The sequence below is a fragment of the Nicotiana tabacum genome, chromosome 23, assembly GCF_000715075.1.
Source record: "Nicotiana tabacum cultivar K326 chromosome 23, ASM71507v2, whole genome shotgun sequence".
Classification (NCBI taxonomy): Eukaryota; Viridiplantae; Streptophyta; class Magnoliopsida; order Solanales; family Solanaceae; genus Nicotiana; species Nicotiana tabacum.
This window is the reverse complement of record NC_134102.1, coordinates 144076626-144103075: the sequence shown is the minus strand read 5'-3', so window position 1 is coordinate 144103075 and position 26450 is coordinate 144076626. Positions and strand designations below refer to the sequence as shown.

General features: G+C 34.5%; 2 protein-coding genes and 1 non-coding gene across 3 annotated transcripts; 1 reads left to right on the top strand and 2 right to left on the bottom strand.

The window, feature by feature from the left end:
• Positions 1-4194: 4194 nt before the first annotated feature.
• On the bottom strand, positions 4195-5755 carry LOC107823286 (protein BRANCHLESS TRICHOME-like). Its single transcript, XM_016649914.2, has one exon. The coding sequence runs from the start codon at positions 5443-5445 to the stop codon at positions 4435-4437; it is 1011 nt and encodes a 336-aa protein (XP_016505400.1). The 5' UTR covers positions 5446-5755; the 3' UTR covers positions 4195-4434.
• A 2354-nt stretch (positions 5756-8109) lies between these two features.
• LOC107823285 (endoglucanase 1) lies at positions 8110-10731 on the bottom strand. Its single transcript, XM_016649913.2, has 6 exons — positions 10441-10731; positions 9933-10343; positions 9751-9843; positions 9373-9534; positions 9174-9285; positions 8110-8872 (listed from the first exon to the last, which is right to left on the bottom strand). Exons 1-6 carry the CDS (start codon positions 10669-10671, stop codon positions 8382-8384), a joined length of 1500 nt encoding a protein of 499 aa, XP_016505399.1. The 5' UTR covers positions 10672-10731; the 3' UTR covers positions 8110-8381.
• Positions 10732-25319: 14588 nt separating this feature from the next.
• Positions 25320-25403, top strand: TRNAL-UAA (transfer RNA leucine (anticodon UAA)). The gene has a single exon. It is a non-coding gene; the product is annotated as a tRNA-Leu (tRNA).
• The last annotated feature ends 1047 nt before the right edge of the window (positions 25404-26450 follow it).

The window sequence follows — 26450 nt, the reverse complement described above, 5'->3', positions numbered from 1 at the left end:
ACTGCTTAGCATATTTATGGACTTCACTTGATCTTTTCAATGGGAACTAATAGTGTTTTAATATATAACGATATAGCTAAAATATTAGCAAAAACGGTCGTTCCATTGTCAGATTTGCTTAATAAATTCGAGTTATAGATCATAATTAATAGGAAAAACTACACCGTATAATTTCTCCTAATAATAATGTCATGTAAAATATATATTAAAATATTAATATATAATATACATATTTTTATATATAATTAGTGTATATTTTTTATATATTTAACTAGCGAATATAATTATTTTTAGCTGACCGTCCAAATATATAGGAGCGAGTCAGGGTCGTTGGGTATTTTAAAAGATACATGTGAGTTTTATTTAATAAAAATAATATATGTGGCGGGTTAAAAAAATACCACATGGCGAAGTTAAAGTCAAAAAATTGACCAGGTTTGTTCGGTTAGATATATGGGTAAGTTTGAGCCCAAAAGCAAACGTTATGGGCATTTGCGAACCAAAAGATTAACGGAGGATATTTTTGAGCCATATTCAATACGTTAGGGGTATTTTTGGCCTTTTCCGTTTATAATTTGGTACCCTCTCCGTCTCATATTATCTGTCATGATTCTCTTGTACACGCCCCCTAAGAAAAACTAATTAAGATGGAATTTTGATATCTTTAACCTTATTCATGTCTTAATATTTAATCTTTTTTCATCGATATTTGAATAAAGTTAATCATAATTGAGGTGTTTGAAGTTTTCAAGGATAATTAATACTAAGGGTAAAAAAAAAATATAAAGTTAATTTTATTTTGAACTTCTAAAGTGATAAATAATTTAAAATAACTATTTTTAGTAACCACGACTAATAATAATAATAATATCAGTTAAGAGTTTCTTGGACGGTCCTTATATGTGTTTACCTTAATAATGAATGTCTTTTAAGTGGATGCAAACAAAAACGTAAATATAAGCCAAACAGAGAAACGAACGCTTTGGGAGTGATGTTGCATTTGTTAACGAAAATGGCAATTATGTGACATCGGCACGAGTTACATGGTCAATTAAAACCATAGATAGGTAATGTCATAGAAAGTGGAAGTTAAGTTTGATTACGTATTTAGCATTTTAAGTGTAGTGCCACATAATCTTTCCCTTCCTTTCTCATAATATATATACTAGAAATCCTCACTGAAGCTTATCACAGAAAACAAATATTTTGTGGATAGGGTATTACAGTTGTGTGACATTTCGGACTTTCAAACGGCCAATTGACTGGTTAAGTACTGGTTCTATAAGCTTTAGAAGTATTAAGATGGATTTGCAGAGCGGCTCAAAGGGCTTGGCAGCTAAGGAATATGCATTAGCCTCCCAATTTGGAGGGTCCCCAATTTTAAAAAGAATATGTTATGTGATTTTTTTTTTAAAATTGTTTAAGTATTTTATAGTAAAAATTTGTCGTCGTGAAGTTTATGTGACTGTTAAGGAACAGAAAAGTCTTCTATAAAGTAAACATATCCTTATAATTTCCTTAAACTTGATATAACCTTCATTTGCTATTTTTATATTTTGACCACTAAATATAAGTATTATTTTAATATATTGAGATTACTAAATGATGAGAATTCGAAAGGAAAAAAAATATTTTATTAACCTTTGATGATCCTTAAAGCATAATAGTCACTTTAATATTGATGGCTTAGACTTATATTTTGAGTTAAAAAGTGTTACGAAAATTAGTACAAATAGAAGATAACACTCTAATCGATATAATTATTTACATAAAAAAACTTGATTCATTTTCAAATGCCTAACTGTTGTCTCAACGAAAAGAAATTTTTCAAAATAAAAATACATAAGATCAACGTCTCAAAAGTGATTAAATCGGTTAGCTATATTATCAATTGAAAAATAATTACTTAAAAATTGATTATAAAAATTTGGGACTCTAATTGTAGTTATGCTTTAGGCCCCCAATTATGTCAAGTCACCCCCGTGGATTTGTTTGGAAAATTGTGGAAAACCTTTTCCAATTTTTACAAAATTGGCTAGCTCTTTGTTTTTGAAGATGAAGATACGGTTGGAAAAATATAGAACTTGAGAAAAAGTTGAAGATAGAACTTGAAAACTTGTTTCATTATTTTCCAAAGTTGAAATTTTTCTCAATTCTACATATTTCTCAACATTTAGTCAGTTCTTGAACCAAACACAAGTTTGCAATTTTTTTAATGCAAGAAGTAGGATTTTTTCTTAACACAAAGTCAAACAATAAGTTTTCAATTTGGGTGGTTTAGTATGAAACTGAGAAAGTGCTTTATAGCAGAAAACGGATATCATTTTTTCTCCAGAATAGGCAGCTTCCGCATATTAGCAGCACACATTAGAGGGTTTAGGGGTGTTCATGGTTCGGTTTCGATCGTTTTTTTTTTAAAAAGAAATCAAACCAAGTAAGTCGATTTTTCAAATATTGGAACCAAACCAAACCAATTAAGTCGGTTTTTTATCAATTCGATTTTTGTCTATTTTTCGGTTTTTTCGGGTTTTTATTGGATTTTTTCTTAAATATGAGATATACGCTACCAAACACATATTCCGACGACTACATTTACAACGTAACACTATCAAACCAATTGCTCTTTGAGAAATCTATCATTTACCAAGATATATTGATCAAGGTATATTGATGATAATTGAATCAAATAGTGATGAATAATTTACGTACACAGTTAAAAATCGATTATTTTTAACAAAAAATAAATTTTTGTACTTAGCAAAAGAAAACTACCAATCAAACTAAAATGTAAAGGCAAAGAATTAGACTATTAAAATAGTAAAGAGCTAGACTAAAAATACAAACGACTAATATGTACCATAAAATATTATAAACTTTGTATAAAAATATACATATATATATATATAGGTATAATAATAAATTTAAATAATTATTTATATAGTCAGTTTGATTCGTTTTTTTTTTGATTAAAATCAAAACAAAATCAAATTTGATCTATTTTTAAAATTTAAAACTAAAACCAAACCAAATCAAACCTAAAAATAATCGATTTTCGATTGGGTTCTATTTTTCGTATTTTTATGCGCAGCTTGGATTTATCGAGGAATAGCCAACAGTAGTAACAAGCCCGTATTCGGATTTGGAGCAGAATAATCACAGAAAGTTCCCCTTTACCGTGTTGTGACCTTGATTAGCCAGAACATTAATGCACCTGTTCACTTTCCACTTCATCAATGGAAGACACGAATAACTTACTCTGCCTTTTTTCAATGTATGTGAACCTATTTCTCTTTTAGTTCGTACCAAAAAAAATAATATCTCTCCTTATTTGGAAACAATTTACCTTTATGCAATGATTTATAGCCACACAAAATATATGTGCCTCATTTTACATCACAAATTCAAAAGTTTTCTCTCTTTTCTTAAACACCGTGTCTAGTCAAATAAATTCACATAAATTTAAACGGAGGGAATATATGTTTGATTTATTTATTATAGACCTACCATTTCTTGAAATTCCTCTTCTAATTCATAGTGTAATATTCACAATCCCTCTTCCATTAATGAGAAAAAATCAAACTAGTCAAGAATTGAGTCTAGTTGGAGCTAGATTTATCCTTTACATCCCACGAACAATGTCACATTTCAAATACGGTAGTCCGTAATAAACTATTCGAGTGATGCAAAATTGACGGATTATTACGAGTTCATTTACTACTTTCATCATTAACGGATAAGTATTTCTATGTTCAACCAAATTGCACCAACAAAAAGAATAGCGTCGGCAATGATGCTTGGGGCTACTTAAATGATGACACTTTCCTTAATGATGAAACTAACAATTGGTCATCTGGAAATGTCGAAATTTGCCTCCTATAGTATAGAATATGTGCTACTATTACCTCATTAGCATTTTCATCCTCTTTATTGTTACTTTTAAACTGGAAACAATGAAATCACAGTTTTCTTTTTTCCCACAAGATCCAAGTAAATTATGAGCCTTCTTCAGGTCATTCAGTTGTAAGATGAATATGTAAATAATATGTGTATGAGTCCTTAGTCCGCTCCAATTATGTTAATATATGATACCAACTGGGATTTTCATCAATCCTTACTGTACAACCATAATCATCTAGCTTCAAAGTGAATTATAGATCATACTCCATAGGATTTTACATTTACATTATAACAAAATCACAAAAAACTCATAGTATATCATGATGAAAACAGCAGATTCTCGCTGTAGGCCTAAGAGAAAATTCAATCAAGACTTGAAGAAGAAAAAACAAATGGCACACCAAAGTTACAAACTTAAGCTATTAGTAGCTTGTTACAAGTCCATTGGATTGGATTGGATTGGACTCTTCAGTTTCAGTAATATTCTTGGATTGAGCCATACAGAATGTGACTCTAAAAGTTACAAACTTTAAGCCATCAGCTTGTTATAAGACCATTGGATCGGATAGGACACTTCTGTTTCAGTAATATCCTTAGCTGAGCCTTTTGACACTCCAACTTTGTACCCCAATGTCTGCTTTTAGAACTAATGGCTCGGACCACCTTTGGAAATTCCACAAATCCTTTGATCCCTCGTTTGATGTGAGGATTTTCAGGCTCTGGTGATTGGTTTCTTCTATGAAACGTCAATTGGTAATTAAAAGAAGCACTGTTTCCCTCACTTGCACTGTTGCAAATGGACTTGTGATCAGCTATTTCACACCTTTTCTCTGTTCGTTGATCACATGCAGCTGATGAGATATTATGGTTCATGTCTTCTTGATTTTTGGCTTCAGTCTTGGCATTAGATGGCAACATTTTCTTGGTTTCTTCCAATTCTAACAACTTTTCTTCCAATAAATATTTGGCATCATTAAGCTTCATTTGGACTCTCTCTTCTCTCATAACCTCAGCCATTCTCAGCATTTTCCTCTCTTCTTCCATTTCTTTCCTCAATCGATTGATCTCTTCTCTATCCATCGATATATGATTGGCAAGTTCTTCGCAGACTCGCTCCAATGCTTCTCTCCCTTTTCTCTCTTCAGACAACTCTCTTGCAATCTTCTTGTTCATTGATTCCAACTTCTTACGTGCCTTTCGCTCATGTTCTAACTTGGACTTCAATTCAGCGATTTGGGCTCGAGCCATTTCAAGCTCAGAATCCATGAATGGTCTAATAAAGGTAAGATCCCAAAAGGATGCTGCAATTTTCCTAGCAGATATGGGGAGGTTTAGACGATGAATTTGCTTATTGTTGTGACTTTTGAGTGGAGTGTGGTTGGTTTCTTCTTGATGTGGAATTGTGGGGTTGTGAGGTTGGTTTTGTAAATTATAGAAGGGGTTCTCGTACAGTTTCCAGGTTGGACATATAGAAGTAGGGATAATGTGATCATCGGAGATACCAAAGGACTTATTTCTGGGATTTTCTTGGCTTCTGATCATCATCATCTTCTCTTCCAATTGGGAGTGTTTTTTTAACCTTTTAGGAGAAGGTGGGGAGTTTCTTGCTTTTCTATATCACCTTTGCTGCTTTGCACTGCTTGCTTTTTCTAATCCATTAGGCTAACTTTCTTGCTTTTGCTTTATTACAAGCTTTTAAGATAATAGGAGTAGGGCCATGCTGTTCTATCTTATTGCCCTTTCAGCTGCTAAAAATTGTAAAAAGTGGAAAAAGATGTTCAGCCTCACATGTACCTCTGCTATTTAATGTCACTTATAGAGGTGCCCACTTTCTCACTTAGTCCTCCCCCCCCCCCACCCCCTCTACATCAACATCAGTCTTTCACTCTCTTCGGTTGTATATTTTCTTGATCATATTGTAAATTGAAATGATTTCAATATTTTCATACATAGCTTGTGACATGGAATTTGGTGGTGAGCAAGTTGTGATGTCTCTTAATGAGAAATGGAGTAAAAGAGACTGCATATTCCAAGAACCATAGGATGCTTCGCTTTGACGATACTATTAAAGCAATGATTTACGTGATTTGCAATCATGTTTCATTAATCAAGAATCTTTCAAAACTGTAATTGCGTTAGTATTACAAAACACAACCAGGTTCAAAAGAGAGCACTCTTATTATTATAAAAAGCTATAATATCATACTTTTGGTCCTTAGATAGACACACATAAATAGCGATTCGTGCGAGATGGATAAAGGAGCAATTTTATCTTTTGATCAAATGGGCATGTAGGGTAATTTTGTCTATTACAACTCAGGATGCTCTGTCCTATGGAACTTTTAGCGAGTAAAGGGTAAAGTCATAATATGGTTATAGTGATAGAGGTTTGAGGGGTCCAAATAGTTGTCTAATGATTGTACAAATTTTCCACATGGATGGTCTCCCTTTGTGTTTCCTCTAAACTATGTCGTCTTCCTTCATTAGCGTGATTTAACACTTGGTTCAATCACCAACACTTAGGCAATAAACTTGTTAGCATGTGCAGGGCCGTGGTGATGTATTTTGCAAGAATTCTTGTCCAGAACACAGCAACTTTGTGGAGGGGCAAGGGATAATTTAGTCCAAAAGAAAAATTCATGATACAATGCACTTGGAGTTAGATTTGGACCGCTAAAACTTAGCCACATATCAAAAGAGAGTAGCCTAGTAACAATAATTGGCGCTAATTAGATTGAAGGAAAAAATGATTTGCTGCATAGTACAAATTCTTTTTATTCTACTAAAGTGTTATACGTAAATATGTACCTAGAAATGATGTCTATGATTAAGTTGTTATCGGGGAAATGAAACTCAATTGATGCGTCGTTTGTAGTCTTTTTAACTTAATATATCATGATGACAGAATGAACCGTATTGAGGAAGTCAATAGTCCCAAAACTACTGGCTTGAAGTCAATAGTCATTCTATACATAAGATAGGTCCAACTAAACATGTTAAATGGGCTGATCCGATCGGAATCTGTTAATTTTTGCCCCATGGGTCCTTAATCGGGCTGTTTGGTTCACTTTCTTATAGGGCTTGTGCGAGTCCAACCCGTTAATCAAAACCTCTTGACCCGGCCATTAATCCGGGCCCTAATGACCTAGTCAAAATTAATAAAAACAAATTGTGTTATACAGCTAAGTAAAAATCCTTAAAAAAATAAAATTTAGTAGGATAAAAGAGATATCAAATCAACAAAAAACTTACTTCTATTTTTTTTTTTTTAAAACGTAACTTTTATTTCTAACAAATTGAATTTGAAATTGAATAACTTAAAATTTTAAAATACATAAGAATAAAGTGAAACAAATGCAAGATCTTTTAATTAACAAATGATAAAAAATTTCATACTTTATGCATATACGAACTTGAAAGTAATACATGAACTCGTGAAGTTTTATTAGAACAAAAATTAAAGAAAAATCATACTTTATTAATATTAAATTTGAGAAGCACATGGAATTAGAAAATGAGAGATGGGGGTTGAATGGATTTAGTTTCTTCTTTCTATAAATAGGTATAATTTTTTTTAAAATAATGTCTTAACTAGCCGGTACGGGCCGGGCCGATTGACCTGCAAGTCAACTACCGGTTCGGAGTCGGTCCGGTTCAATGAGTCAAAATATTGCAGCCGGCCCAGGCCCAGGCCCATTGGTCTAATTTGGGGTTAATGGGTCGTAGGCCAGTTAAAGGATTCATTTTAATGGGTTATTTTGGCCAATTCGTGGGTCGGCCCGGCCCATTTTACAAATCTTGATCCAAGTGAGTCCTATACTTTTTAACAGCATAAATATACATGTGAAAATTCAGTATAAAATATTAACTCAAAAATATAACGAGTTCATGCTAAAATACCTCAAATCACCAACCATTATCTATTGAGTTTAAAATGGTGATACTCCAGTAGTGTTGAAAACTCTTGGTGCTGATTTTGCAGTTAAACTAGTTTAGTTAGACGTGGCTACAAGGACATGGGAAACTTTTAAGGGGTGTAACAAGGATATCTGTGCAAACTTTAGTTCATGGGTCCAACAAATGTGGAGTTATGAATTTGGCATCGTACAGGGACAAAACCTAACTTGAGCAAGGAATACCGTTATGACGTTTGTCCATATGACACACAAAGAGTTGAAAGCCAAACTTAATAATAAGATATAAGTATACCAATTTAGCAGTCATCCGAAAATTCATTTCAAGCATTTTAAGGGTCTTAAGACTCTAGAGGAATCAAGAATCCCTCTGGAAATCTCTTGTTTACATGCTGAATGCATAAGAAGAAAAATAAAAAGTTAAATCGGTCGAATATCTAGTGCAACTTTCTTGTCACAATTATCTTGAGGGACCATAACGGATTTCCTGATCCACTTCCTCTGCTACAAGACTTAACTAATAGAGCAAAGACTGAACTCCAATCAACCAAATATGTTATCCACTACTACTTAGATAGATTTTGCAGATAAGAAAGCAAGAGCTCCAACTAGTGGTGCATTAATGTATGTAGCAGGCTCTGATTGCTGATAATTATTCCTGTCATCTTCGAAGTTATCTTTACTGTCTGGACCACCCACAATGGCTCCAACAAGAACGTTTGGATTAGGCGAGCCCGAGTTCATAGACTGGAATCCCTCGTTGCAGCCAATGTGACCGGGATGTGCGTGCACTGATGGTAGAGATGAACCTCTATGGTGCACACGTAGCGGATACCTCTGTCCGAAACCAACCATGTACGATATTCTTGCTGGATTATCTCCTAATATGTAGTCTACTTGTTTTTTTGCGAGTTCAACGAGCTTCTCTGCAGGATATCTTGAAGCTCCACATGAGACAGCTCCTCCATTTGACTTCAAGTATTTGGCATAGGTTATTAGAAGAAATGATGAGGATGTTACGTATTGGAGATTGCTTGCACTTCCTTTAAATAGAAGCCCCCCTGCAGACATTTTTCTCATACGTTAGTACCTGAAACTTATGCAATGTGTATAATTGCTAGCTCTCTAGTTGCATAAGCAAATCCAAGATTAACTTGATAGGTTCAACTTTTAAGTTTTAAGCACGGACTTCATTCTACTTTTGAAATTATAAGTTCAACCATTTGTTAAAACTTTATAGAATCTATATTCGTGTTAAAAAAAAAATGGTTTTTTTGAGCCCATTGGAGAAAGTCTCCATTCGCCCTTGTTTAGGTAACTTACAAAATCATGCCAAAGGTGAAGGAAAATGCAACTACTGACCTGGGGTATACTGAGCTTGAAAGCTAGGTGAGCCTGGAATTAAAGAGCAGATATAGTTGTCTGAGTGAACTTTGTATGCTTGGAATTCTTGAGTACTCTTTTCCAAGAAGTCCTGTGAAAACCAAGGGAAGGATGAGAGGACTGAGTTTATATATGGCAAAAAAATTTAAAGTTGGACTGAGACTAAATGGAATTAAACCTTTGAGAGAACAATTTTGGTTCCAGGTCTCTTGTCATCCCAACTGAAGGAATAATCATCTTCAGTAGCACCCAAAGTTTGGCCATTTGATTGGATATAAGCAAGATAAGAAGCATCTTGCGAAGCTCTATGAAGCCATGATGCTCCCCACAAAAGTTCATCCTGAATATTTCAAAATGTACTTATGGTCAAACATCAATAAAAGTTACATTATAAAGTTAGTGGGTATTTACTCAGTATTCTTATTCATACACATAACTGCTTATTTATTAAATCAGTTCAGCATTTAAAAATATTTTTCAGATACTTATCAGCTACTTTTAATCAGCTAATCAAAACGACTCTAACTATAGTATCCAAAGTAACGTTTCATCTTACATGGTATCCAGAGTAAGAGCAGTAAAATGGGCAGACCACTGAACTGAGACTGTCACTATATGAACCTCTATACCTGTCCGCAAAATCAAACACCTGTAACACGCAAGTCAAATCTGTTAGAATATATATAATGAATAAGAATCACAAAAGAAGATAAAAATGTGCAGGACAATGCTAGTTACCTCTTGTGCAGTATGCAGTAATTTAGAGGAATAAGAAGGATCAGAATCTTTGAACACAATAGAGGCAGCAGCCAAAGCAGCAGCAGTTTCAGCTGCAACATCAGAACCTGGATTCTGTGGCGACACTTTGTACACATTGCGCGGTGTGTCCATATCCTCAGGTCTTTCCCAACACTTGTGATCTTCATTTGGATCTCCTACTTGCACGTATAGCGTGTTGGGGCTCGCTGTAGCTGCTTTAAGAAGATAATCAGTACTCCAACGAATCGCTTCTTTAGCATTGACAAGTTGGTTGTGCATGGAACTTCCAAATTCGATTACACTCCAAGCTAGTAGAGTTGTTGTGAATGCCATTGGCAGCCCAAACTTAATATTGTCCCCTGCATCATAATATCCTCCTACTAGGTCAACCTAAAACAAACAAAAGGAGTTAGTAATCATGTTATCGTTAAAATGTAGTAGAAATTAATGGACTAATTAATAATATAAGAATATCTAAGGATTATACATGGTAACCGGAACCATCGGATAAGCCAGAATCACCCCTCCAATTAAGGCGTTGATTTGCAGGCAACTTTCCAGACCTCTGTCCCTCGAAAAAGAGAATTGATTTCTCAAGAGCATTAGAGTAATCTTGAGAAGTGAAAGCAAAGGCAAAATTATGAGAAAGGTTAAGTAAGAGGAAGAAGGTGAAGCATAAAATCAGCATGTTTAAAGAAGCCCCAATAAAATGAGCCATTTCTCTTCCCTTAGTAATGTTATAATACTATGGCTCGAAAAAGTTTTGAGTTATATTGGAGGGAAGTACCCGTTTATATAGTAGTTGGTAGTTGAAGAGTTCGTTGGTCGTTGCAGAGTTCTTAGAAGCTTTTATTTATTTATTTATTATTAAATAAGTGGTAGAAGCATATATCATGGAGTATCATTCACGGGATCAACTGCGACAAATGAGACGAATTTAGTGCAAGAAAAGAGCTAAAAGTTATCAAAGGTAGCAGTGGAGAAAGCACAAAAAAGTTTAATCTGTTTTGGAGTGTTGACATAAAGATAATGACGACAAGAATAGACTACTCAATATTCTTACTGTTAAATCTCGTGTAGAACAATTTTTACTCACATTTTTTTCCTCCGTTAGACTTCATTTTCATTGGAGATTAGACCCTATGCATTCACGACCTGATTTGAATATGTTGAAATACTTCATTCCACGATGAAATTAGACAAAAAAAAAAAACCTAATTTGCGGCGATAATAACAATGTGCCTTAGCGAAGTAGAAAGTTAGGTCTAAAAATTTGGTCTTGTTAGACCTAGTCCCTTTGTAGTTGGACCTTAAATGGTTTGGCAACTAAGGGGAATTTGCACCCGTACCATATATTTGTGTCACATTTTAATTTGTACCCTATTTTTTAAAATTATTGATTTGGTAGTCAGTTGATAAAAAATTCGTAATAATATGACAATTACACCCCTGATAGTATTAGTATTAGCATGCTACTTTGGAGATGACCTCATTCGCATACTGTAAAAAAAGCCCTGATAAGTGTCACGACCCAAAACTAACCCCTGTCGTGATGGCGCCTATCGTGGAACTAGGCAAGCCGACTCATTTCCAAAACAAACCGATATTTTCATTTTAAAGATAATTTCAAGGTTATTTGATATAAAACCTCCATTTAAAAGAGTTCAAATCAAATAAAAACAGAAGTGTGGAAAAGAAAAGCTCGACATCAGGGTGTCACTAGTCATGAGCAATGACAATATCAAGGCTAACTCAGCCTGAAAAATAGATAAATACAACTAAAGGACGATAAGAGGGAGAAGAGCAGGGGCTGGGATCGCCAAACAGCTACCTTGCTATCTCCAAGAAAATCTGCAACCAGAACACTCAATAACCTCTACCGTGTCCAGCTATACCTGAATCTGCACATAAGGTGCAGGGAGTAACGTGAGTACGCCAACTCAGTAAATAATAACAATAAATAAAGACTGAGCAGTAGTGAAGAGCAATAAAGCATATAACGTTCATATCAGAAAATCTCAGTAAAATACCACATGCTTTTAAAATCAGGATTTGAATCAAACATCTCGTTTAAACCCAGTTCAAGTAAAAATCATTTAAAGATATTTTTCCAACAATTTTTCAAACGAAGGCTCAATGCAAAGGTGAGCAAAAATAATGAAATCATAAACAGCCCCTCGGGCAAAACATCACTCATATACAGCCCCTCGGGCAAATCTCACAGTCACTCGTGCCACTCGGGCATACCTCACAATCACTCATGCCACTCGGGCATACCTCACAATCACTCATGTATCCCAGTCACTCAGCACTCGGCACTCGCACTCAGTAGGTACCTGCGCTCACTGGGGGTGTGTACAGACTCCGGAGGGGCTCCTTCAGCCCAAGCGCTATAATCTGTACGGACAACTCACGTGCTATAATAATAAAGTATGCTGCAGGCGGGCAGTCCCGATCCATACTCATCCTCACAAATCAGGCCCTCGGGCTCACTCAGTCATAAATATGCTGCAGGCGGGCAGCCCCGATCCACACTCATCCTCACAAATCAGGCCCTCGGCCTCACTCAGTCATAAACCTCTCAAGCCACTCGGGCATTTCACTAAAACAGGGCATTCGGCACAAAATATTTATATGCATCAAAATAGAGTCATAAAACTGAGTTATGCGGTAAACAAGTATAAACATGACTGAGTATAGATTTTTAATCGAAAACAATAAGAGGATGGTAAGAAACAGCCCCTAAGGGTCCAAACAGCATTGGCGCAAGGCCCATACATGGCATTCAACCCAATTTACAGAAATTCTTTCTAAAACATATAAGTATCAAATGGTTTCAACAAAGTATGCAACTTTACAATTGCTATGGGACGGACCAAGTCATAAGTCCCCAACAGTGCATGCTACCACGCCCATCACATAGCATGTGCGTCACTAAAATAGTAGAATGATACAAAATCCGGGGTTTCGTACCCTCAAGACTAGATTTACAATCGTTACCTACCTCAAACCGGTCAAATCTCTAACCCGCAATGATCTTGCCTCTGGGCTCGGCCTCCAAATGCTCTGAATCTATTCACAATCAGTACAATACCATCAATACGTGCTAATGGAATGAATTCCACAAAAAAAACTACAAAGTTAGACCAAAACCGGAAATTGGCTCAAACTCGGCCTCCGGGCCTAAGTCTCGAAATCCGACAAAATTTACAAAACTAGAAAGCTCATTCACTCACGAGTCTAACCATACCAAATTCATCAAAATCCGACATCGTTTGGTCCTTCAAATCCTTAAATTACTCTCCAAATATTCCAAGCCCTAACCCCTCATTTTCACAAATTACTATGATTACAACAACGAAAAATCACCATATATATAAGTATTAGGGCTCAAGTAACTTACCTCAACGAAATCCCCTTGATTCCCTCTTCAAACATCTCCCAAAAGCTCCAAAAATCGAGTTGAAATTGTGAAGAATGACCAAAATTCGCGAAGGGTTCTATTTATGGTTTCTGCCCAGGTTTTTTGCATCTGCGGCCATTTTCTCGTACCCGTGCTACCGCACATGCGGTCCAAGAAGCCGCACCTGCGCAACTCACTTAATCACCCATATTTCGTACCTGCGGACCCCTTCCTCGCACCTGCAGACTCGCATCTGCGGTCCCAGGTGCGCATCTGCGAAACCAGTCCAAACTTCTCATCTCCGCATCTGCGTTCAAGGCCTCGCACCTGCGGGGTCGCAGATGCGGACAATTCTTCGCACCTGCATTCCCAGCCTTAGACCAGCATCTCCCGAACCTGCGCACTCCCCACGCGCACCAGCGGCCTCGCACCTGCGACCCTTTCTTCCGCAGGTGCGGAAATAGCAGAAGCAGCAGCTCCAGTTGCAATTTCCAACTTCAACAAATCCGTTAACCACCCGGAATCACCCCGAGGCCCTCGGGACCTCAACCAAAAATATCAACAAGTCATATATCAACATACCAACTTAGTCGAACCTTCGAATCACTCAAAACAATATCAAATCATCAAATTACCGTCGGATTCAAGCCTAAGAACTTCTAAATTTTCAAATTCGGCAACCGATGCCAAAACCAACCAAACCACGTCCGAATGACCTCAAATTTTGCACACATGTCAAAAATGACACTATGAACCTACTCCAACTTCCGGAATTTCATTCCGACCCCGATATCAAATTTTCCACTGCCGACTGAAATCGTCAAATTTTTAATTTCGCCAATTCAAGCCTAATTCTACCACGGACCTCCAAATCATATTCTGGACGCACTCGTAAGTCCAAAATCACCTAACGGAGCTAATGGAACTATCAGAATTCAAATCCGAGATCGTTTACACATAGGCCAATATCCTGTTGACTTTTCCAACTTAAGTTTCTATTTAAGAGACTAAGTATCTCAATTCACTCCGAGTTCCTTCTGGACCCGAACCAACTAACTCGATATAACATAATATAGATGAATAACACAAAAAAGTAGAAATGGGGAAAACGGGGCTATAACTCTCAAAACGACCGGCCGGGTCATTACACTTTGGAGATGACGTTGTTTTACAGTACCAGGGGTTATTCATTAGCATGCGAGATGGTGTAAAACTTCAGGCAATTACAGTAGCAGCTGAAGTTATTTTACATTGAAGCTAAAACTTCATGCTAATGCATGCTGAAGTTATCTATCCTGCAGTCAACAGTTTTGTCATGAGTTTTATCCAAAACTTCACTCTAAACATGCTGAAGTTATTTAGTTCATTTGCTAAAACTTCAGACTAAACATGCTGAAGTTATTTAGTTCATTTGCTAAAACTTCAGTTTAAACATGCTGAAGTTATTTAGTTCATTTGCGAAAACTTCAGACTAAACATGCTTAAGTTTTTGTCTTGCAATATGTAATTTTCTAATGAGTTTTTGCTAATGCATGTTGAAGTTATTTAGTTTGTTTGCTTAAACTTCAGACTAAACATGCTTAAGTTATTTAGTTCATTTGCTAAAAAATTCAAACTAAACATGATTCAGTTATTTAGTTCATTTTCTAAAATTTCAGACTAAACATGCTTAAGTTATTTAGTTCATTTGCTAAAACTTCAGACTAAACATGCTGAAGTTATTTAGTTCATTTGTTAAAACTTCAGTTTAAACACGCTGAAGTTATTTAGTTCATTTGCGAAAACTTCAGACTAAACATGCTTAAGTTTTTGTCTTGTAATATGTAATTTTTTAATGAGTTTTTGCTAATGTATGCTGAAGTTATTTAGTTCATTTGCTAAAATTTCAGACTAAACATGCTTAAGTTATTTAGTTCATTTGCTAAAACTTCAGACTAAACATGCTTAAGTTATTTAGTTCATTTGCTAAAATTTCAGGCTAAACATGCTGAAGTTATTTAGTTCATTTGCGAAAACTTCAGACTAAACATGCTTAAGTTTTTGTCTTGCAATATGTAATTTTCTAATGAGTTTTTGCTAATGTATGTTGAAGTTATTTAGTTTATTTGCTTAAACTTCAGACTAAACATGCTTAAGTTATTTAGTTCATTTGCTAAAAAATTCAAACTAAATATGCTTAAGTTATTTAGTTCATTTATCCAAAACTTCAGTCTAAACATGCCAAAGTTATTTAGTTCATTTGCTAAAATTTCAGACTAAACATACTGAAGTTATTTAGTTCATTTGCTAAAACTTCAGTTTAAACACGCTGAAGTTATTTAGTTCATTTGCGAAAACTTCAGATTAAACATGCTTAAGTTTTTGTCTTGCAATATGTAATTTTTTAATGAGTTTTTGCTAATGCATGCTGAAGTTATTTAGTTCATTTGCTAAAATTTCAGACTAAACATGCTTAAGTTATTTAGTTCATTTGCTAAAACTTCAGACTAAACATGCTTAAATTATTTAGTTCATTTGCTAAAATTTCAGGCTAAACATGCTGAAGTTATTTAGTTCATTTGCGAAAACTTCAGACTAAACATGCTTAAGTTTTTGTCTTGCAATACAGACTAAACATGCTTAAGTTATTTAGTTCATTTGCTAAAATTTCAGACTAAACATGTTGAAGTTGAGTTCATTTGCGAAAATTTCAGACTAAACATGCTTAACTTTTTGTCTTGCAATATGTAATTTTCTAATGAGTTTTTGCTAATGCATACTGAAGTTATTTAGTTCATTTGCTAAAATTTTAGACTTATCATGCTTAAGTTATTTAGTTCATTTGCTAAAACTTCAGACTAAACATGCTTAAGTTATTTAGTTCATTTGCTAAAATTTCATGCCAAAACATGCTGAAGTGTTGTCCTGCAGTCTACAGTTTTGTCAATAGTCCTGAAGGGAAAAAATCGTCTTTTTAAAATGTTTTTAACAAAATAATGGGTACGAATGCAAACGAAAAAACAAAACGGATATAAGTTAAAAGGGAGCGACCAAATAGGGCGTCCCATGCAATTTTTACACTAAAATCACATTCATCTACGAACAGCTTATTAAAAGGTTGGAATATGATTCAGAACTTGCCCTCTGAGCTAGGTAATTTTAAACATGTTAAAGACCGTAGTGTGCTATAGTCTCATAAGGTCATGAGGAGACTTTCGTCACATATGCACTTTAATTTATATGCCTAAAATGTACTCTTTGTACCTTGGATTTATCCTATTATCAGGGATGTTTTGTTTAAATTTTCATTTAAGTATTAAATGTATAAGTTATATGACATATTGGCGTAATAATTTATTACTCTTATATAACTATGAGAATCGGCAACCAAAAGATGGAATTGGCGGAGTTGTGAAAAGGGCAAGAGCAAATGGTTAATTAGCATTAATCATTTGTTAGTGCCAATTTAGTAAAACACATGCTAGAACTAATTAAGCGTGATTTGGCAGATGAGGGAAGAAAATCAAGAAGCGCAATAAAGGGGTTGGAAAGTAGTAACAAAATTGCGACTTTGTCATAAAGAAACTTGGAACGTTGTATTGGCGTTAGTGTTTGTATGTTTCCTGTCCACATTAAGTCACGAGACTACGTTTCCATTCACGTGTTTTCCCAAATTAATGTAGACGTACATAATCCCTACAAAACAAAAAAGATGCACATAATCCAAAAGGCTTGGCTAGAAAAGTTTGGTTCTCTAACCTGTTTACTTAATATATTCATGTGATTGAAACCAATCCCAACTGCTACCATAACCATAGTCCTTAAAACTACTCCCCCCCCCCCCCTCTCTCTCTCTCTCTCTCTCTCTGGTCTTCCATAACCATGGTTAATTAATATTAGTATTCTCATTTTATTCTTAATTAACATGATTTGTTGGCTAACATACCCTTGATATATGTATACGGGTAAAATCGGGGTAATCTATACGGGGTCAAAAAAAGCAAAGGCATGATTACATGGGGTCATGAGAATCAAAGCCGGAACGCCTCGTATTAAGGTTTGAACGGAGTGGTCGCCATCGGGCTTGATAAGACATTACTTCTCCGATCCCGAAACAAGCTCCGAGGCCTCGAAAGACACGATAAGTCGATAACGATTACCCGCGACCAACAGAGGGCCGCGATATCCGCACCCCATCGGATATCACGGCGCAGATCTCGGCCCGTATCGGCAGCGGATAAGTGATTAACGAAAAAGAAAATTTTTTACCTTTTGTTAGAATTGTAGTAGGGGTGAAACTCTCTTACTATATAAAGAAAGATAGTTTTTATTGAATGGACACATTATAACACGCACATCAAGGCAATATATATTTGTTTTCTCTGCTTCCAAGTTATTCAAATTTCTTATTTTTGCTCATAGCTCTTCATATATTTTTGGCTCCGAGTCGAGGGCAGAACAATCGTTAAGCTCAGACCCGAGCCCGGACTTAACATCACAACTGATTTGATTATGTTAGGATCGGAAACTCGGGTAGTACGGAATTTAGCCAAACAACGGTATAATGACAATAACAAAGACAATGGAAGTTAATAACAACGGCAATTAAAGCATATAAAGAAGACACAAATTTAACGTGGTTCGGTCAAAGTGACCTACGTCCCCAAGCGGAGAGGAGCAATTTCACTATACTAATAAGAGTACAAAAGAGAGTATAAAATTAGAGTAAACACTCTAATTAATCCCAAAAACCCTAAGAGAATAACCTCACAAGATCACTCCGAAGAAAGGGTTCACACAAGTGCTTCCCAACACTAACTCTCATACAAAATACTCTTAATAAAGGAGGAAAGGAAGAAACAAGAAATGAAGACTCAAGTCTTGTTGGTGTGTCTAAAATTAATTAATAGCCTTCTCTTTTTATAGGCAAAAAAGTCTTGGCCTCTTAGGTGTAAAAGAAGAGATACAACTTGTGCAAGTGATGTCTACCATACAATGTAATATTTTTGGGCCCCAAAGAATATTGCCAACAAAGTCTATACTTTGCAAAGATTCTTATGCTTATGTGAGATGGACTCTATTAGCCAAAATATTGGCCATAATTACAGATTATTTATTTTATCTTTAATCCGCTTATCTAACGTCATTGATCACTTGTATTGAATTAATCAACATATCCTTAAAATCACGTATAAATTCAATTGTTATCTATTTTTAAGGGTAAACAATATAAAAGTTCATTCCTTTTTAAGGAGAAAGAGAATGAAAAACATGTAAACTCTAATTAACCATCACTTATTCAAAACTATTATAAGAAAAATCAAATTATGGTGGATGTCTACTCTTCCTCCATGATCTTCTCAAATGCTTAATGACATATTCAATGATATATTTTTATGCTTAATGACATATTCAATGACATATTTTTCTTCATTTTTCATGCCTATATAAAGGCCTTATAATAGATAGGAAAATACATGCAATTGAAGAAGAAATACTCTTCCTTCTCTCTATCTCTATTTCTTGTTCATGTTTTACTAAATTGCTTTTATTTCATAACTTGTTCATGTTCATATTTTACTAAATTGCTTTTATTTCATAACACGTTATCAGCACGACTGTGCTCCCATTTTCGTACACCTCCATATAGGCATAGACTGTGCTTTGTGTTTGCTATCCTTATACCAACAATTATGTGGCTATCAAACAAAATAAAGATAGAAGCCAATGGGCTGGATACTAATACAAGATAAGTTTTCATCTTTCTTGCTTATTCATATCTTTATTTTTATCTTCCACTAATCTCAAAATTTTTCTATTTTGCCAAGATAACTCACAATAAGCTTTCAGTATTTTATTTCCATTTTGTTATAGCTTGAAAGTGTGCGAGCCCTGCATTGGCAAGTATAGTTTTTGCTTATTCTTTCTTGACGTCTGATATGAATTTTTAGTTATCGTTTGGCTATCCTTCAAGGGATCTATTCATGAACCAAATCAAAATGCATGAATATATATATTTTGTAATTAAGTTTTGAAACAGGTACTCTCTACTCAATTCTTTAACTTATATTTAACGTGCTGAATAGTGCTTACATATATGTGCGCAGATATCAGACAACCAATGTGCCCTTTACCCTTTTCACGCTAAGATGAATGTTACTATAGTAATATTTAATGAATAGAACTAAACCGGTACTATTCCTTCATAGTTGGTTAAATGCATGCATAAATAAACATAATATTGTGGCAGGATAGTTGTCAGCATAATAGATATTCTGATTTACAGTCAATCTTAGCCTTTGACTATCATCTATAATCCATATATTATGATGTGAATTGGATCGCATATGTAGATACTGGAAGTACTACAGGAATTATATATATGCTTCCAAGTCCTAGTCTTTATTCTTACTTTATTGATTTGGTTTATCGTTTACAAAATTGGTAAGTGTTCTAACAGATTATCTAGTATTTATTTGAATGCACTTCTATTTGAATTCACGTAAATTTAAAAGTGATAACACTTAGAAGGAATGAAACGTTTTCGTCCTACAACCTTTAAAAGTGGTTATATTTTTAAATCTTATTATAAATAATTTTGTTTATGTTTCTGACCATAAGATTGATAATTTAATCTTGTACTTTGGCCTATTATGCAACTAGTTAAGACATATTTAAGTTCTGGTGCACTATAATGATAAGAGTTGGGTTTGAGTCCCAACACATTTTGCCTAACATACCTTTATATGGGTAAAGCATTGGATTTGAGTCACAATGCACAGTATCAATGAAAGAATCATGAAGTCCGCCCTGCTTGATATGCTCCATTCAGTGAAGCGAATGTGGCAATAATATATGATAAGTTTGAAAGACGACAAAATAATTTTTCATGACTGTATGAATGCACGAAGACATGGCAAGGGACGAAATAATAATTTGTCTTCATTATGGTAACTATAAAAGGAGAACAATAAGAGTTCTCGATGTAATCCTTCAAAAAGGTGAAGGAAATATTTACCATCAAAATAGTATGAAAATTTTATAAAGCATGTCACAATAATTATACTCCATTTTTTAAAAGAGAATGTAACTTGTGATAAGCATTGAGAATGAAGACTCATTCCTGAAGGTGAATGTAGCAGTATATAATAAAAGTAATGAATAAAGACGTGCAATGCATGATTGGATATATATCACAACTCACCTCTAAAGGAGGTTTGAGACAAAGAAAGATAATGAATATTACTGTGTAGTTACATGAATATATCATTGGTCGCATACAGGTGATACGCCAAAAATATTTTGTCATGCCTTATGAAAGTTATTAAAAGCAAAATTAAAGCAAGAAATTATTTTGCTTATGATGATTTTGAACGTGACAATTATTATGATATGATTCTCTTTGTGAAGAAGACATTCATTATATGGATGGTGTGACAAAAGATCTTGTAGTACAAAAGCAGTTAAAAGCTCTGAAAGAACTAATTTGTTACTACCAGGATGAATCAAATTGTTCATGACATTAATATTGTAGTAAGTCTCAAAAGAAATATTTTGATTTACAAATATATTAGCCAAGGTGGTTGGCATATTGAGACTATAAATGAAAAGAAGATTGAATATCTTTATATTACTATAATCATACCGGGTAAATATGAAAGGTTACCTGACTTTTCTTCTATTTGTACTACACAAGTATAAGCATGATGATGCAATCACAAGCGACAAGTAAACTAGAGGTTTACTGAAATAAATATTAGTTGGCATGACCGGTTGACCATCTCGGTTCAATTATGATGCGAAAAATTAATTGAAAATTACATTAGCATATATTGAAGAAATATAAGATTCTTTAACAATTGTGCTGCTTATTCTCATGATATACCAGTTAAGGTTGGGATTGAATCCCTTGATTTCTCGAACGAATAAAAGGTGATAAATATATGGGTCCAGTCACCTTCCATGTGGACTTTTTGCTATTATATGATTTTAATAGATGCATCTATTCCATGGTAACATATGCATTTGTTATTAACTTGCAGTTTGGCTTTTACAAGATTGATTGCTCAAATTATTAGAGCACAGTTCCAGAATATAAATTATGATGATTTATCTTGATAATACTGGTTTAAATCCAAGTTGGTTTAGCAGAAATTGTATGCCTCAAATTATATCTAAACCATTGGTTATGAGAACAAAACTGCCAAAATAAAATTTGGTATGTGATGTATTATTTAATATACAACAACACTTATACGCATCAAGCCAAGTTATGATAAGTTTTCCCTATCACAATCGGTTCAAGGTCAGGAACCAAATAATTTCCATCTAGAAATATGAATGTGCTATATGATTTAATTGTTCCACCACAATGCACAAAGATGGATCCCCAAATAAGACTAGGGATATGTATTGGTGATCCCAAGAATAGGGGAGAAAATGGGCAGCTGAAAAAGTAATGCATGTAATGAATTATTATGAGTACATCTGGATCCTTGTACGAGAAAATGTGAACTTGAAGTTCAAGTGATAATTCATTTGCAAAATATTGCCAGGCGTATTTGCTGACCCAAAGCTAAATGTCATATTCAGCTGCTAATACTCCAAATAAAATAAAGTTCATAATGAATAGAGTCTATGGCATGCATGAAGCATAATAGACTAATCGGTTCCAAAGATAAAATTTCTTGAAGAAGGAGAGGAGCAAATGTTCAAGATGATCATAATAAAGAGGCAAGCGCTCTAAAAGAGCACCACGACATAACACTTCATAAGACTTCATGGGAGAGGCTCAGGTACCTGAAAATAATAAGATAAAAAGATCTCAATAAGTTATGTCTTTATTGGGTAATAGTAGAACCGATATAAAATGATCGTCGACGATATTGTTAATATAATATAGCGCTCAATATTATTAATATTGACGAGGATATTGAGCTCAAATCTGTCATGAAATTTGGACAGTTTGGCCAAATAAAAAATACGCAATGAAAATTAATTTCACCTGAAAATATGAAGTTGGACGGATAGTCCCAACACATGAAAGTATAAAGCCAGTGGAGGTATAAATATGTTCTTGTGCAAAAAAAAAAAGGTCAAGTCGAAAGACATAAAGACGACTTGTGTCACAAGAAGATTTATAAATATCCTGACGTTGATTATATAAAGACATGTTCTCTTGTGGTGGATGTCGCCATTTTAGGTTTTAATCTGGAAATACAAGAAAAATATGATATGCGTATAATGGAAATCATTGAAGGATTTAAATTGTTCTGAAGCATATTAAGGTTTCCAAGAAATTTATTAAATAAAGCTTCAAAAATCCTTATACAGATTGAAACAATCAGGGCGCATGTGGTATAATCGCCTGAGTGAGTACCTGTTGAAAGAAGGGTATAAGAATGATTCAATTTGTCGTTGTGTCTTTATAAAAAGATATGGATCTAAATTTGTTATAATCACCGTGTATGTTGATGACTTAAATATCATTGGAACTCCTAGGAAGCTTCCTAAAGCAGTAGAGCTTCCTAAAGCAGTAGACTATTTAAAGAAAGAATTTGAAATGGAAGATCTTGGAAAGACAAAAAATTTTCTTGGTCTACAAATTGAGTATATGAAAGATAAAATTTTTGTTCATCAATCAGCATACACTAAAAAGATTTTAAAGTGATTTTATATGGATAAAGCACATCCATTTCGACCTCATGAAAATAATGAAGAGCTTCTTGGTCCCGAAGTACCATATCTTAGTGCAATTGGTGCACTAATATATCTTTCTAACATTACAAGGTTTGACATAACTTTTTCAGTTAATGTCTTAACAAGAAATAGCTCTGCTCCTATAAGGAGACATTGAAATGGAATCAAACATATATTGCGGTATCTAAAAGGGACTACCGATATGGGATTATTTTATGGCAATGATTGCAGTCCCGATCTTGTTGGTTATGCTGATGCTTGGTATTTATCTGACCCACACAAGGCTCGATCTCAAACAGGCTATGTGTTTACATATGGAGGCACTGCCATATCTTGGCGATCGACTAAGCAATCAATCGTGGCTACGTCATCTAATCATGTTGAGATAATTGCTATTCATGAAGCAAGTCGAGAATGTATATGGTTGAGGTCTATAATACACCTTATTCGAGACAAATGTGGTTTGAAGTTTTACAAACTACCCACAATTTTATATGAAGACAATGCAGCATGCATAGCCCAATTGAAGGGAGGATTCATAAAAGGGGATAGGATAAAGCAAATTTCACCGGAGTTATTTTTCACGCATGATCTTCAAAAGAATGGTGATATCAATGTGCAACAGATCCGTTCAAGCGATAATATGGTTGATTTGTTCACCAAATCTCTACCGACGTCAACCTTCAAGAAACTAGTATACAAGATTGGGATGCGAAGGCTCAAAGATGTGAATTGATGCTCTCATCAGGGGGAGTTAATACGTGTTGTACTCTTTTTCCCTTACAAGGTTTTGTCCCACATAGTTTTTCTTGCAAGGTTTTTAATGAGGCAACCAAAAAGCGTATTTTTAAATATGTGTACTCTTTTTCCTTCACTAGGATTTTTTTTCTAATAAGGGTTTTTTCCTAATAATGTTTTAACGAGGCACATTATCTATGGACATCCAAGGGGGAGTATTATAAGAAAAATCAAATTATGGTGAATGTCTACTCTTGCTCCATGATCTTCTCAAATGCTTAATGACATATTCAATGACATATTTTTTTTGCTTAATGACATATTCAATGACATATTTTTCTTCACTTTTTATGCCTATATAAATGCCTTGTAATAGATAGGAAAATACAAACAATTGAAGAAGAAATACTCTTCCTTCTCTCTATCTCTATTTCTTGTTCATGTTTTACTAAATTGTTTTTATTTCATAACTTGTTCTTGTTCATGTTTTACTAAATTATTTTTATTTCATAACAAAACCGATAATTTTGGTACTTTACATATATTTGACGTACATATCAAAAGCTATTCTCCATTTTTTAAGTTTCAAGCTCATGAATTAAATATATCCACATCAAGTGGGACGGATAGAATATTTAAGTACATCCACATCAATTAAAGTCGATGTATGCGGAAACAGATATCTTTTACTTTTTTTTTCAAAAAACTTTTTGAAAATATTATTTGTTAATGGAATTTGATCCGTTTTTGAAAAATATTTGATAAAGAAAATTTCAAGTTTCAAAAATTGGTTTGAGCCAGTTTTGGATGGAATTTTTCTTTTTTCCAAGTAAATTGCTTGTCTAAACTATTTTTTAATACAATTTTATAAACTCTTTTTTTAATACTAAAGTTTCCAAAGGCCTACTTAATTTTTAAACTGATCAACGGTCAGAAATTCTCATCATTCCATAGAGTGGCTATCTCTGGAATTAGAATCTTTTCCATTTGCTTCATCTTAATCTCTTTCACAGGTACGTTTTCGGCGAGAAATCATGAGAGCATGTATCTTATTGACTTATTTGTCAACTAAAACCTGAATCAACAGGAAAATCTGAACACACAAATTCTAATCTTTTGGATTTACTATGGACTTACTTTGTTGAAGTAGGCAAAGAAAGAAGAAAATAAGTAATGAAGCATGTGTAGCCCTGTGCTTTAATTAAGACAGACTTGTGCGGCTTGATTTCTGCAGCTTTTTCAGATGTTCTGCCAAATTAGAGAAAGACACAGAGATCAATTATAGTTCTTTACTGTTCTCTTGCTTCAGCCTTAACAGTGTTGACTTTTTTCATCAAATATTCTTAACAGGCCTAAAGTAACAAACAATATCAGTCTTTTGAACAAAACCCCCCCGGTAATCATGCATAGAGAAGCTAATTAAGGAACAAACTATCTCAATTTCCTTCACATAAAAAATATTTGTCATATATATTATCGTCCAATCATGTGGTAGGAAACAGAATTTTAAACAACTTATAATATGCTACGAGACGACGGCTGCATGAGCTGGTTTGCCCGAGAGGTTAAGGGGGAAGACTTAAAGATCTTCTGCACATAAGTGCGCATGGGTTCGAACCCCATAGCCAGTATTAAAACTAAATACAATTTTGCCAATTTTAGGATGGCAGACTTTCGACTTTTTTCTTATAATAATCTTCTTTGCCTCCCAAAACTTTAGGATTATCTGCACTATGACATCTCTGTGGTTTTTTCTAGCACAGTGTCGTCCATGGGTTTGGCTTCAAGAAATTACCGATCAATAATTGAAATAAAGCTTTCTAGCATGACTTTTTGACTTATCTACGTTGTTTGATAAATTATAAAAGTACTTTTAAGCCAAAACTAGTTGTGTATACGGTCGAAATAGATTTTGGCCTTCGTATGATTGATCGAGTTCGAAACATAATCGATCGAAGTAAGACTTCGAGATGGGTTCCGAAGATAGTACAAACAAGCTTCGAGTCCGTGGGGCCGATCAATGTCGAGCTCGATATTATTATCAAGTTCGAATCCAAATCGAACTATGATGCAAAATAAAGTTGTCGAACTTATGATGCAGAGACCGACCAACATTGACTCCGAATCAATTCAAGGGTCCGAGTCAGAATCGAGCTCAAGCCATGATCGAGAGCTCGAGTCAAGACCGAAAAACTCGAGTCAATATCGAGCTCATAGACAAGAGCCGTTGTAATCCCACTAGAGGAGAGAATCTTGTCAAGAATTGTGGAAAAGTTGATTTATCATGGGTCTCCCGCTACGTATTTTTTTTATATCTAAAGTAAGATCCATCTACTATAAAGGGGATGGTTATCATTTCTGTAGAGGCAAGTTTTTGCTAACATTGTAATTCAAGTACCATATTCTCCTATAGTGAAGAGTTGTCCTTTCAAGCTTCTTAATTTGATTCCACTTGTTTAGTCCTAAAATTCATCTTCTTTACAACCTTGTCTATTTTTGCATTTTTCGCAATCTATACTTAATATTTCCATTTATCCTTGCGATTTGTATTAAGTTGCACCATGTATCCTTAGAACTGCGTACAAATTCAACTCTATCCGTTTTTCGGGTAAACAGTTTGGCGCCCACCGTGGAGCTAAGGATAACAGTGATTATTTGATACGAATCTGCAAAAATAC